At 43.6% G+C, this 12,124-nt stretch overlaps 1 protein-coding gene across 3 annotated transcripts in view; it reads right to left on the bottom strand.

The window, feature by feature from the left end:
- QPCT (glutaminyl-peptide cyclotransferase) overlaps positions 1 to 9,643 on the bottom strand; it is a 28,786-nt gene extending 19,143 nt beyond the window's left edge. Inside the window, exons 1-3 of one of the 3 annotated variants that reach the window (XM_045369487.2) lie at positions 9,280 to 9,643; positions 7,517 to 7,632; positions 1,603 to 1,749 (exon numbers count right to left, since the gene is read on the bottom strand). In XM_045369487.2, coding sequence (XP_045225422.1) covers positions 1,603 to 1,749; positions 7,517 to 7,632; positions 9,280 to 9,517 — 501 coding nt within the window. In that variant the 5' untranslated portion in view covers positions 9,518 to 9,643. Of the gene's footprint in view, positions 1 to 1,602; positions 1,750 to 3,112; positions 3,233 to 7,516; positions 7,633 to 9,279 lie in introns of those variants that run through there. The other 2 variants (XM_005576109.5, XM_065527172.2) reach the window with 2 other exon arrangements.
- Between the last annotated feature and the right edge of the window lie 2,481 nt (positions 9,644 to 12,124).

Here is a 12,124-nt window from a genome sequence, read left to right on the forward strand (position 1 = left end):
CTGGTACAAGAATAACCTTGAGCACGTTAATTCATATACCTCAACCTCAGATCTTTTTAAATTCCTAACATTGAGATAATAATAGCATCCACACACTGTTGTGAAGGCTGAATGAGATGATCTATGCAAAGAATTCAGTAAAGTGCCTGACCCAGAAACACTGCTCAGTGAAAGTCAGCCATCATCGCTATTATTCTTCTCTCTCCCTAAAGGTTAGACAGAACTAAGGTGCCTGCAGGTTGTCTACTGTCTAATTCCTTGGGAGAAGCCAGAGCTATTCAGATGGAAGACAAGAGGCCAATAGGGAGACAGACATATGGATATCTAGGCTAGCCTGAGGGGCAGAGGCTACCCACTGGGTAGAAAGGAAGAGCCCAGCCCGGCTCAGTGGCTCACGCCTGTAATCCCAGCACTTTGGGAGGCTGACAGGCAGATCACAAGGTCAGGAGATAGAGACTATCCTGGGAAACATGGTGAAACCCCGTCTCTACTAAAAATACAAAAATTAGCCAGGCTTGGTGGTATGCGCCTGTAGTCCCAGCTACTGGGGAGGCTGAGGCAGGAGAATGCCTTGAACCCAGAAGGCGGAGGTTGCAGGGAACCGAGATCTTGGCACTGCACTCCAGCCTGGGCGACAGAGCGAGACTCTGAAATCGAAAGGAAGAGCTCAAGAGCTGGGCACCCGGGACTCGCAGTTCTCACTCTGGGCACAGCAGTGGGTGCCAAGGTCTTTTGCCTGAGGAGTTTCAGAAGAGGATGTGAAGGGCCAGTCCCATTCCTTCCCAAGCGGCCCCTTAAAATGGGGTAGTTTGAAAAAAACAGATATTCAGAGGTGAGGTTTCAGATTGCTTAGGAAGATTGACATTAAGGAGGCAAAGACACATCCAAGGTCTGGCCCAGCTTACTCTACCCTCCATGATGATGGTAAAATCAGTGGGTCTTGAAATCAATTTAGTGGGTTATGGCCAGCATTTTTTTAAGAACCAATAAAATAGAACTGACAATATCGCAGTAAAATGCAAGTTTAATAACAGTATTTTTCATGGAAGTTTTGTTTCAGTTAAATATACCAGTACGTTTGTGTGTATAAAATGTAAAATCCATTTTTTTACTTTCTGTCAGAGTCAGAAGTTTGAGAAGCACTGCCCTGGAGAAATGTAGCTTACCACCAGCCTTAACTGTCCCTCCAGGCAGAATACAATTTCCCTAAGGCAAGTGATGGCCTGATAGTACAATGATACTCTTGGCCCAGAACCTTCAAGCAAGGACTCCCTAAGGCTGTTGCTGTTCATTGCTTAGGATTCAAGGAAACTTGGTTGGGAGACTCGGGGTGTGTAATTGAATGGTCAAGAGTTAAGGACTGTGTAATGTTGCACCCCAAATAGAGACTTCACACATAAACTATTGACATTAACATGTACCACTTAGTATTCAGAACAGACACGTACTCTCAGTCGTTTGATTTTTCTTGGTTGACTATTTGGTGAATAAGGAGATGACAGATCTGAATATTAGACACCTCAGAACTTCAGCCATAACATTATCCCTCATGGGAAAGCAAAGTATTCACACAACCTTGAGGTTTATGTCCCATGTTCTCACCTGACGAGCAGCGTAGCTTCCAGGCGATCCCGGGTATCGCTCTATCAGCAATGGCTGTAAGTCATTTCGCCACATTTCAGAGATACTGGTGCCTTCTGCAATTTGCCGAAGAGCCGATGAATTCAAAATGGCTGGTTGGTGATAATTCTGAGGATTCAATGAAATCATTTAACTGGCTATCATTTCATAATATGTGTAAGACTCGGACATGTTTGCAATTAATTGCTTAAAACTTCAAAATAAGGGAGAACTTTATGTCAAATTAGGTAAATTAAACTACTCAACTTTAAAATTGGGCTGTTAGGGCCAGGCACGCTGACTCAAACCTGTAATGCCAGCACTTTGGGAAGCTGAGGCAAGAGGACTGCTTGAGCCCAGGAGTTTGAGACTAGCTCTAGCAACATAATGAGACCTTGTCTCTACAAAAAATGAAAAAATTAGCTGGGTGTGGTGACCCATGGTGTGTGCCCGTTGTTCCAGCTACTCAGGAGGCTGAGGTGGGAGGATTGCTTGAGCCCAGGAGGTCGAGGTTGCAGTGAGCTGTGTTACTGAGCCCTCCAGCTGAGCAACAGGAGACCCTGTCTCAATAAAAAATTTAAAAATAATTTTAAAACCCAACTGTTAGCCTAAGTAAATCTTACACAGTTTAGAGTAAGAGTAGTCAGGGAAGACTTTATAGATGAGCCACAAATTAAGGGGTCCCCGAATTTTAATAGGATTTTAATAGCAAGCCTAATTCTAAATTTTATAATGATTACATGTTGAAATTGTAAATTTTTGATATATTAGGTTAAATGAAGTATATTATTAAAATTAATTTTACCCTTTTTCCACTTTTTTAATGTGGCTACTAGAAAAATTAAAATTACATATGTTTCTTTCATAATCTTTTTTTTTTTTTAAGCTGGGGTTTCTCTCTGTCACCCAGACTGGAGTGCAGTGGTGCAATCTGGCTCACTGCAACCTCTACCTCCCAGGCTCAATCAATCTTCCCACCTCAGTCTCCTGAGTAGCTGAGTCATTATTTCTTTTTATTATTTTATTTTAGATGGAGTTTCATTCTTGTTGCCCAGGCTGGAGTACAATGGCATCATCTTGGCTCACTGCAACCTCTGCCTCCTGGGTTCAATCAATTCTCCTGTCTCAGCCTCCTGAGTAGCTGGGATTACAGGTGCATGCCACCACGCCCAGCTAATTTTTGTATTTTTAGTAGAGCGGGGTTTCATCATATTGGTCAGGCTGGTCTCGAACTCCTGACCTCAGGTGATCCACCCGCCTCGGCCTCCCAAAGTGCTGGGATTACAGGCGTGAGCCACCATACCTGGCCCTGAGTCATTATTTCTATTAGACAATGCCAACTCAGATGATTATTGCAATTCCTTTCAGCCTGGTATTGGTGAGTCTATAGCCAACTAAATAGTAAACTTTTTAACTTCAATTAAAATTATTTTTAAATTCCATTAAAGTTCACATAACATTCAAATTTGTATTTTGATGACTTCACACATACCGTATATTCTTATGATACTGGTAATGATGAACCATTCATTCATTATATGTTTATCAGGCACCTAATAATGGAATGTGTTACTCCTCCTCAACAGGAAGAGAATAATTGATCCGATGACTCCTTCCCTAAGGGGAAGGATGAGGATGACATAAGAATATTGAATTATTTGGAAGGCAAAACAGAAGTTAGGGGAGGCCTAGTTTATAGTTCCTTTCAGGACCAGCGTTAGTTGAATATGTTTAAGTAGTCAGGCAAGTATTTTCATTCCATGTGATCCAGTCCATGTGACTGGTGTGAAACTAGACTTCAGATAATGCTTATTGCCTAATTACTTACACTCATCTACACTCTGAGATGGCTGTTTACTCTCCAGTACTTACCATGCAAAGAGGCTATAGGATCAGACAGACCCTCTCAACTCAGCACCCCACCACCTACTAGCTGTAACTCCTTCCAGGTTACTAAACCTCAGTAAGGCTCAATTTCCTCATCTGTAAAACAGAGGTAATAACACCTGAATCCTAGCGTAACTGGAATTAAGTGAACTAACATATGTAAACTGCCACAGTAAATATTCAATGTATTAGTTATTATTTCCTTCTATCAAACACTAAAGAGCCATAGAATGAATTTTAAAGTTGGAAAAGCCACTTAGAGATGCTCTAGTCTCCAACCTCCTTCATTTATATTTGTGGAAACTGAGATTCATAGAAACCAGTTGACTTCCTGAGGTTGAAGGAGAGTTATAGGTAAATCCACAAAAAGATCCCGTCTGTGGATTTCCAATCCCACGCTAGTTTTACTCTGCCTCACTGTATCATTTATGCACTTCCAGTTTATTCCTGAATATTGATGGTGTGCCTGAACATCAGAAGATTTGTGTTTGTTTATTGGTAGGACATTTTTAAATATTTTCCTTGATAAACTTGTCAGTGCAGGCTTTAAATCCCTTGGTACCTCCAGGATCTAAGTCCTCATGCCAGTTCCCAAACAGCAGTTGGAAAAAGAAAGCTGAAGCTGAAGCTGAAAGACAAAGCAATAGAAATGTGCCAAGGGATAAGAAGAATATGGAGGCAAGAGGTCAGAAGACTTCCATGGTTAATTATTACTCAACCCGGCCAACAGAAGCCTGTCTGGTCTCCCCCCTCACCCTTGCTCACCATGCTTCGGTCACCCTGGCATTTGGCCAGGCCTCAAATGCTCTGAGGTTATGCCCTCATGAGGCTTTGGCGTCTGCGGTGCCTTCTGCCTTACAAGCTGTTTCCCTTCCTCTTCACCTGGCTAACTCCTGCTCACTTCAGCTTGCAGCTTGGAGGCCACTTCTTTGTGTGTTTACTTGTTTGATGTCTGTCTTTCATACAAGACATCAGCTCCATAAGGGCTGGAACTCCCTCTCTCTCTGTTGCTTACCTCTCTCTCCCACACAGGCCACACAGGACCTGGTTCCTCTTGAGCATTTGATAAATATTGGGCAAATTAATCAAAATAGCAATCAACAGATGAACTATCTTTCCAAAATTATCTTTGCTAAGACTGTATTTATATAATAATAAAGAAACGTGGGCATTTTTCTGCATTGTAAATACCAAATCAGTTGAATGCACAAGCAAACATAAAGACAGAAGAGACAGGTGGCTACCTGGTGCCATGGCCAGGAAGTGCTGTGGTTCAAAGTTATTGGGCTTTGCTCTTTTTGAATTTCTGACATTCGATGCTTCTGATGATGAAGAGCTGGGTTGACCCAAGCAGTCACTATGACAACCAAAACTGTTGTGTAAAAAGCTGCTTGACGAGTAGCTCCTTGTCTATTTACTGTCCAATACTCTATCCCAAAGCCCATCTGGTCACTGTGGACAGAAGCTTTCACTCCATGTCCAGAGTGAAACGAAATCACTTGTGTTTAAATAGCTGGTTTCTAGAGGCTTGAAAGAGCTCTTAAGATATTTAAGAAAAAACAGGAACAAAATAAATGCCGCCTCCCCCAAGCATCTCTAACTATAAGAGATACTGTGGATGAAACCTAGTTGGCAAATAGCACCAAAAAATGCTTAATGGATAACTAAAGGGTAAATCCAGCAGACAGGCCAGGCCTACTGATGCTGATGAATCTAAAGACTTACATGTGTTTGCTCCTCAACCTCCTGGGCTCAACCATTTAATTAACATACTTCAGTAAAGAGCCCTGACTCTCCTCGCCCCTCTGGGGGCAAAGATGCCCCTGTAAAATCACAGAGTTAAAAGCTTCCCAGTAACTGAAGGACAGAGAAGAGGAAACAACCAACTACACTCAGGCAATTACTTAAGCCTTCTATTCATTAAAGCCCTGTGTGGAAAAGCATTTGACTTTCCCAACCTAAATAGCATGCATTCAATGTTTAAGGGGTCTTATGCTCAGAACTCAATAAATATACAAATTTAGGTGGAGATGAGATGAATGAGTAAGAGGAAAAAGCTGTAAAGAAAGAGTGAGCTCAGCAGGGGGAAAGTAACTCAGGCAAAAACAAAGTTGAGCCCAATGGTAAATGCAAACCCCAATTTACTGTAGGGTTATCTCAGTTAAAAGACACTTAGACAATTTTCTGACACTTAGACAATTTTCTATCAGTGCAGGTGTTCTCAGAGGAATGAGGCTCTGTTACAGCCCCTGCCTTGTCTTTTCATCCAGACAGAAAGGACAGTAAGTCTGCTCTGAGTGACAAGAATCTTTCAGCCAAAAGTGTGAACCAGATATCCTGAAGCATCTCCTCTAGGCTAATCATGTGGTGCCAGGCCAAAGAGGGTTTTCATTACATAATTGATAGAGTTGGCCCAGCTTGCAAAGGGTTTTGAGGTTCCAAAACATTAAATTAAAGGGAGATCATTACAGAATTGTGGCCAATGCAAGTCCAGTTTCTATTCTATGTGAGTGTCTCCCAGGCAATTCTCAGATTAACACCTCTGTCTGTCTGCAAAGTCAGCTCAATCAGCAGTTATTGAATTCATTCTGTGTGTCAGAAGCCACTGATACTGAAAATTCACTGGGGGAATGGTTGGGAACTGAATAAGACAACATCTGTCTTTTTTTAAATGTAAGCAGCCCTCTACTTAAAAGCAGAGCAGTGCAGGCTTTAACCACAACAACTTAGGGTGAAATCTCAGCTCCCTCACTTATTAGCCATAACTAGGAAAGAGTCCATATCTGTAAAATGGATCTCATAGTACTTACCAACCAGATGGTAAGGCTCCAAAATGACATTTGGTCTTTCTCTCCCTACCAACACCCCGTCCGCCACTGACTTTCTCGTCCCTGCCTTAGAGTCTCCATTGTTGCTTCCATTAGAATGCAAAAACAACAATCACACACACACACACACACACACACACACACACACACACACACACGCAGAGAGAGAGAGAGAGAGAGAGAGAGAAATAGAAATAAAAACACCAAAATGGTTAATAGCAATTATCTCTGAAAAGTGGGATTATGGGTGGCATTAGTTTTCTTTTTAATGTATTTTTCTGTATTTTCCAAGTTTTCTAAAATGAGCACATGTCAACTTTATAATTAGAAGACTTCAATAGAAGCCAGACTTTTTAGCTTATTGGAGTTAATATTTTTTAAAGAACATATAAAGCCCTCAAAAGCCATCAGTCATTTGCACCTAAGGAGGAATGATTTAATGAGATTCTGTTTAACAGCTGGTTGACAATGTTGTACTAAAGGAATGGGCCTGTACTAAAGGAATAGGACTGGTGACCAAAAGGCCTGGGGAAGGTTCAGAAAAAGTAACTCTGGAATATGGATCAACACCCAGAATAATGATGACCTTTAAGCTGCATGAAGGAGATCAAGGAAAGGAGAAAATAGGGGATAACAGAAGAGAAGGTACCAAAAACAAACTACCTGTTTTGGAATGCCATTTAGAGTCCACCCCGGCCCGGAAAGAGAGAGTAAGCTCTTCATCTGGCCCTCCAACTTTCCTGCTAGCCCCACACTTTTGCACTACCTGGGCACTGTTCTGGGTACATCAGCCAGGACTCATCTATCATGAGAAAAGCATAGAAGAAGAAAGGAGAGATCAGGGCTTAAGCCAAACCCTAGCTCTTCAGTTCGCTGGTGTAATAGTTGTCAAGTTTCCTCATCCATAAATTGAGGATGAATTCACTCATGGGGGGTTATGTGAAGTTCAAGTGACGTGTGTGTGTGTGTATATATATATATATATCACCCCATACCCAGATGCCAATGCCTCTAAATACACATGTGTGTGCCCACCTGGGAGTTTAACAATTTATAGTATTGTTATTATGGAACAATTGTTTCCAGGTTTCAAATATATAATCAAATCATGGTCTCTGAATGCCACCATAAACTAGAGTTGATCTGCTTTTACATATTCAAAGCCACTGAAAGAGACACACCTTTATTTCAAAACGAAGGAAATGGATTTCAAAATCGATGCTTTCTTTACCACACCTCACCTGCTGGCAGATCAGTGTACCAAGGACATACATCATATGATTAAAATAGTCAGACACTGTAAAAAGTAGGAAAGCACATATATTTTAGTGTGGACCGATTCGTCACCCAGGCTGCAAGACTTTATGAAGGTCTACAGAATAGGGGGAGGAAGCTAGAAATTGGGAAATGTGATGGCTGATTGTCATTCGCTTTTAACAATTTGAAAACATTCAGTTTCTCAATGGAACAGTGATCAGAAGCTTCTTAAAATAAATATAAAAGAGATTCAATTAATGCTTTAAAAAATGTTTCTCAAAAGTTAAATTTTCATTGGTTTAAAATATTTTAAGAACCACAGCACCTTTTCCCACCCATAAATACCCCCACCTACACACACCTACAAATGATCTTTTCAGATTGTTTTTTTTTTCAGTTTCCATCTCATTTATTCCCTTCCATTTAGATGTATCACAAAGATACTTTTGGTTTGGCTCCATATTCTAGTTTGTAATGTTCTCTTCCCAATTTCTGACCAGAAAGGTATTCTCAGTGAAGTGAAGGAGAGGATTTTTTTGTGTCGTTCCACGTTCTTCTTCATGGGACCCCATGGAAAGCTGTTTTTCTTATAGTAAAGTTATTCTTATGTTACCGACTTCCTTCACTCCCACCAGGTTCCCTGTGGCCTGTGGTCTCCATGTGTAAGTGGGGCCTGCTGTGACCCCTGAGTGGTGATTACATTAGATCCGAAGAATTGAAATGGGCTGTTCACGTACATATGCATGTAGCTGGGTGGGAGTGGGCATTCGCCAGTATGCCCTGTATTTCAAACATTTGAGTAGATACAGGCATACTCTAAGTGTGTAAAACGTCTGCTCAATAACACTGCCAAAGTTTATATCGCTTTACTTTGCTGCTTTTCTTAATATCTCTATAACATACTATTTTACGCTAACATCATTAACATTTGCACAATCCCTTAGCAATTTCATGATTTCAAAACTGTTACACAAGAAAAGGAAGTAATTGTGAACCCATATACTTCTTGCAGAGGGAACTTGCAAATCACTTTTATCCTAAGTTCCTTCCATGCGATTTCTACCTACAACTAGATCCATTTTCTCTGAAAATAGCAGGTACCCTCTTTTAAGGGGGAAAGAAAAAAAAAGGTTTTTAAAGTAAGCAGGTCTCCAGTGAAGGTCCTTCCTTCCGAGTTGCTCTTTTTAAAAATCTAAAACAAACAACACACATCCGTCCTGAGACTGTAGGGACACTTCAGCGCCCCAGCAGCATCCTTGGATGAAGCAGCAGGGGAGCTGCGGGCACACCCCCAGGCGCGCCCCGCACCCTGGCGGCCCCGGAGCGCGGGCTCCGCTGGCCTCGCGGGTCCCGAGTGGGCGGTGGCGCCGCGATGCGCCCTCGCCTCCCGGCTCAGCCGCCGCTGGCGAGACACATTTCCTGTGCCTATCAGCACCCCCATCAGACCGCAGCCCAGGGGAGACCAGTGACATCACCCAGCCCCCCTGGCGTCTCCAGAGCAGCCCCGGACAGGCCGAGGCACCCCGGCGAGTACGCAGAGCCCCGACTCCTCCGGGCGCCGGTGCCTGGGCTGGGGACCGCGGCCCTGCCCCGCCTCCCGCTCTGCCTAGGTAAGGCTGGCCGGGCCGGGGGTCCCCGCACCGGACCAGAGCCGCTCAAGTACAACTACGCAGAAACAGCCCCTCACCTTCTCCTCTGGCCAGGCTGCGGCACTCGGACTGACCCCCCGGGATGCCCACGGCAGGGCGGCCACCAGCAGCAGCAGGTGGAGGGTGCCCACGACTCGCCGGTCCCCTCCGCCTGCCATCTCTCCAAGGCTGTCTGGGAGCGAGTTCCCCTGGCCGCTGGCGGTCACGAGCTCGGGAACGCGCGTCCTTCTCCTTCCCTCTTCTCCACCCTTGGGTCGACTGCGCCCGCCTTCCCATCGCCTCCGGGTCGCCTCCCGCCGCGTCGCGCAGGCTGCAGCCCTCCTACCCCGGACCTTCGCAAACCCCGGGGCTGGGCAGCCCTGGGTGACAGACACAAGCTTCCGAATCCAAGGGAACAAAGGCGGCCACTTCCTTCTCTGGGAGAGGATGAAAGGAAGGAAGGAAGAGACATGGAAGAGGCTTTTTATGATCTCCAATGCCAAAACAGGGAATAGAAAAGGGAGGAAGGGTTCACCAGACCCTAGGGAGTTATGAAGTGTTTCCCACAGCTCCTAAAGAAGGGGTGGACAGGGAATCGACGTCTGCTGAACACTGCACCATGCACCGTCCTAGGTGCTTGTCCACCCTTCCCGGATTTAGTCCACTAATCCCATTTTACAGACGGGGAAACTGAGACCCCCCCCATAGAAAGCCTGTACTGGAACCTGCAAGGATAAGTATGACAGTGCATCTTTGCCTTTTGTCTTTTTTCTCACAGATAGTTGCCTTGCCTCACAGAAGACAGACCATCATACTCTCACATTGAAAAGGATGGTCAAAGTAATTGTCTGAAATAATGAGATCTAAAATATTCACAGCGGCTCTGAAGGCAGTCATCTTTGCCAAGGCATGGCCACAAAAGGAAAAGCCAAACACGATTTTATTTACTTTGTAACATCAAAGGTCGTTGTTATCCAGATAATCCTAGTGCGGGAAAACATTTTAGTTTTGTCGGTAGGTTTCTGGTCCAAGCTGTCAGGACAGTGACTTTCACCAGCCTCTTTTGCTTCCACAGTGAGGATCAGGGCTTGGCCTGCTCTGAGTCATCTCCCAGTAACATCTAGTTCCCAGAAAAATCGGAACAAGGACACTGAAGCAGAACCACTTCCCAGAGAGCAAAGATTTGAAGGTAAAGAAGCTGCCAGAAGGCCCACCCACTCACTCTGTCTTCCCAGTCTTGGCTATGAGTTTTTAAAGCGAGGGCTTGCCTGGGAATACACTGTTCTGCCCTCCTCTGGAGCTGTAGGAGAAGACAGGATGTAAATAACTCCTTTCCTGATGTTCACATTTGCTAACCCTGTTCATGTCTGAGAGTTTTGAGTGACAGTTTAAATCTCTAGGCTTAAATAAAATTAAATACACCTTTATTACACCCACAGACAGTTCTGATCATCGGACCCCTTCAGAACTTTCTATTGGCCCCAGTTTCAGAACTAAACCACTGTCACATTCCCTAATATATTCCTCTCTTGCTGCCTGGGTCAACCTTGAAGTAGTGCATTTCCCGAGTGGCTGGGTAATAAAGAGCCTTTGTTTTGTTTTGTTTTACCCTATTACCTTTATGTCTTTTCACAGTATGGTTCCTATATGAAAGAGGACATGGAAATAGCAAACCTAAATGAAACAAAATGTGAGAGGTACTATCATGCTAAGTATAAGCAATTCCAAACAAGAAATATAGAAATAAGCTAAAATGTTAGTACATAATGTAATGATGGTTTTCTGTTTCCTAAAGTTCTCCAATTTTGGTTATATTTAAGTCAATAAGATGTTCTTACAGTTTGGTATCTACAGGAAGCAGACTCTGAGACAAGAGTTTAACATGCAGGATGTGTATTAGGGAGTGCCCTTGGGACAAACCCCTGTGGGAGGAAGAAGGGGGAACAGGAGAGAACAGAGGGAGAAGTTAGCAGCAAAGCAGGCCCAACAACCTCACCCAACTCCATGGGAGTCCTGAAGCTGAAAAAGACTGTCAAAGTTGTTCCATACTGGGCCAAAATGACTGGGGCCTTATCTCTGCACCTCCATGGAGTGATTTCCTGCAAGCGGCTTTCCAGCCAAAAGAGCTTGACTGCTAGAGGCTGTCAGCCAGCCGGCCTCTAACAGCTGGAGCAGGGTCCTTCCCTGGGGGCAGATCTGGGCAGCGCATCTCCTGTATCCACCACAAATGCATCCATGTATTGTATCTGGTACAAATCTACAACATTCCACATAGCTAGTGAGACTGATTTCAATACATTGGGTTTTTGTTTTAATATGTCAGCTTTTCTGACAACTTTCCAGGAATCTACAAATCCAACACCACTATGTATGTATCCCTTCTTTCCTTATGCATGCCTTTTCTAGTGTCTTACACACTAAATATCCTTCTCCTTTCCTTCACTCATTCTTTTCTCTCTTCCTTCATTTGGGAAACTTTTAGAAATCCCTTATATCTGCTATTTTTGCCCTACTTCAACTTTTCCTTTCTTCGAACTCTTCCTATGGAAGATAACTAATGACTTTTCCATTTTAAGTTTCAGACCCTGTTTTTCATCATGGAAAAATGTGTTGTACATTCAGTGATAACACTGTTCTTAAGTGGAGAAATTTTTACTTCTATTACAGTATAGATTCTATACTGTGATGTAAGGGAAATGAAGGACCCAATTACCAAAACATCTTCTCCATGAACCTGCCATGGCAGGATGTTCCTACACCCAGTCCCACCTTTAAAGTGATGCCACTAGACCAAAGTAGTAATGACCAGAAGGGTCTATAAAACAATAGTTTTCAAAAGTGTGGTCCATGGATACTGGGGATTCCCCAAGACGCTCTTGGCTGTCTCCCATGTCAAATCAACGT

This window comes from Macaca fascicularis, chromosome 13, assembly GCF_037993035.2.
Source record: "Macaca fascicularis isolate 582-1 chromosome 13, T2T-MFA8v1.1".
Lineage (NCBI taxonomy): Eukaryota > Metazoa > Chordata > Mammalia > Primates > Cercopithecidae > Macaca > Macaca fascicularis.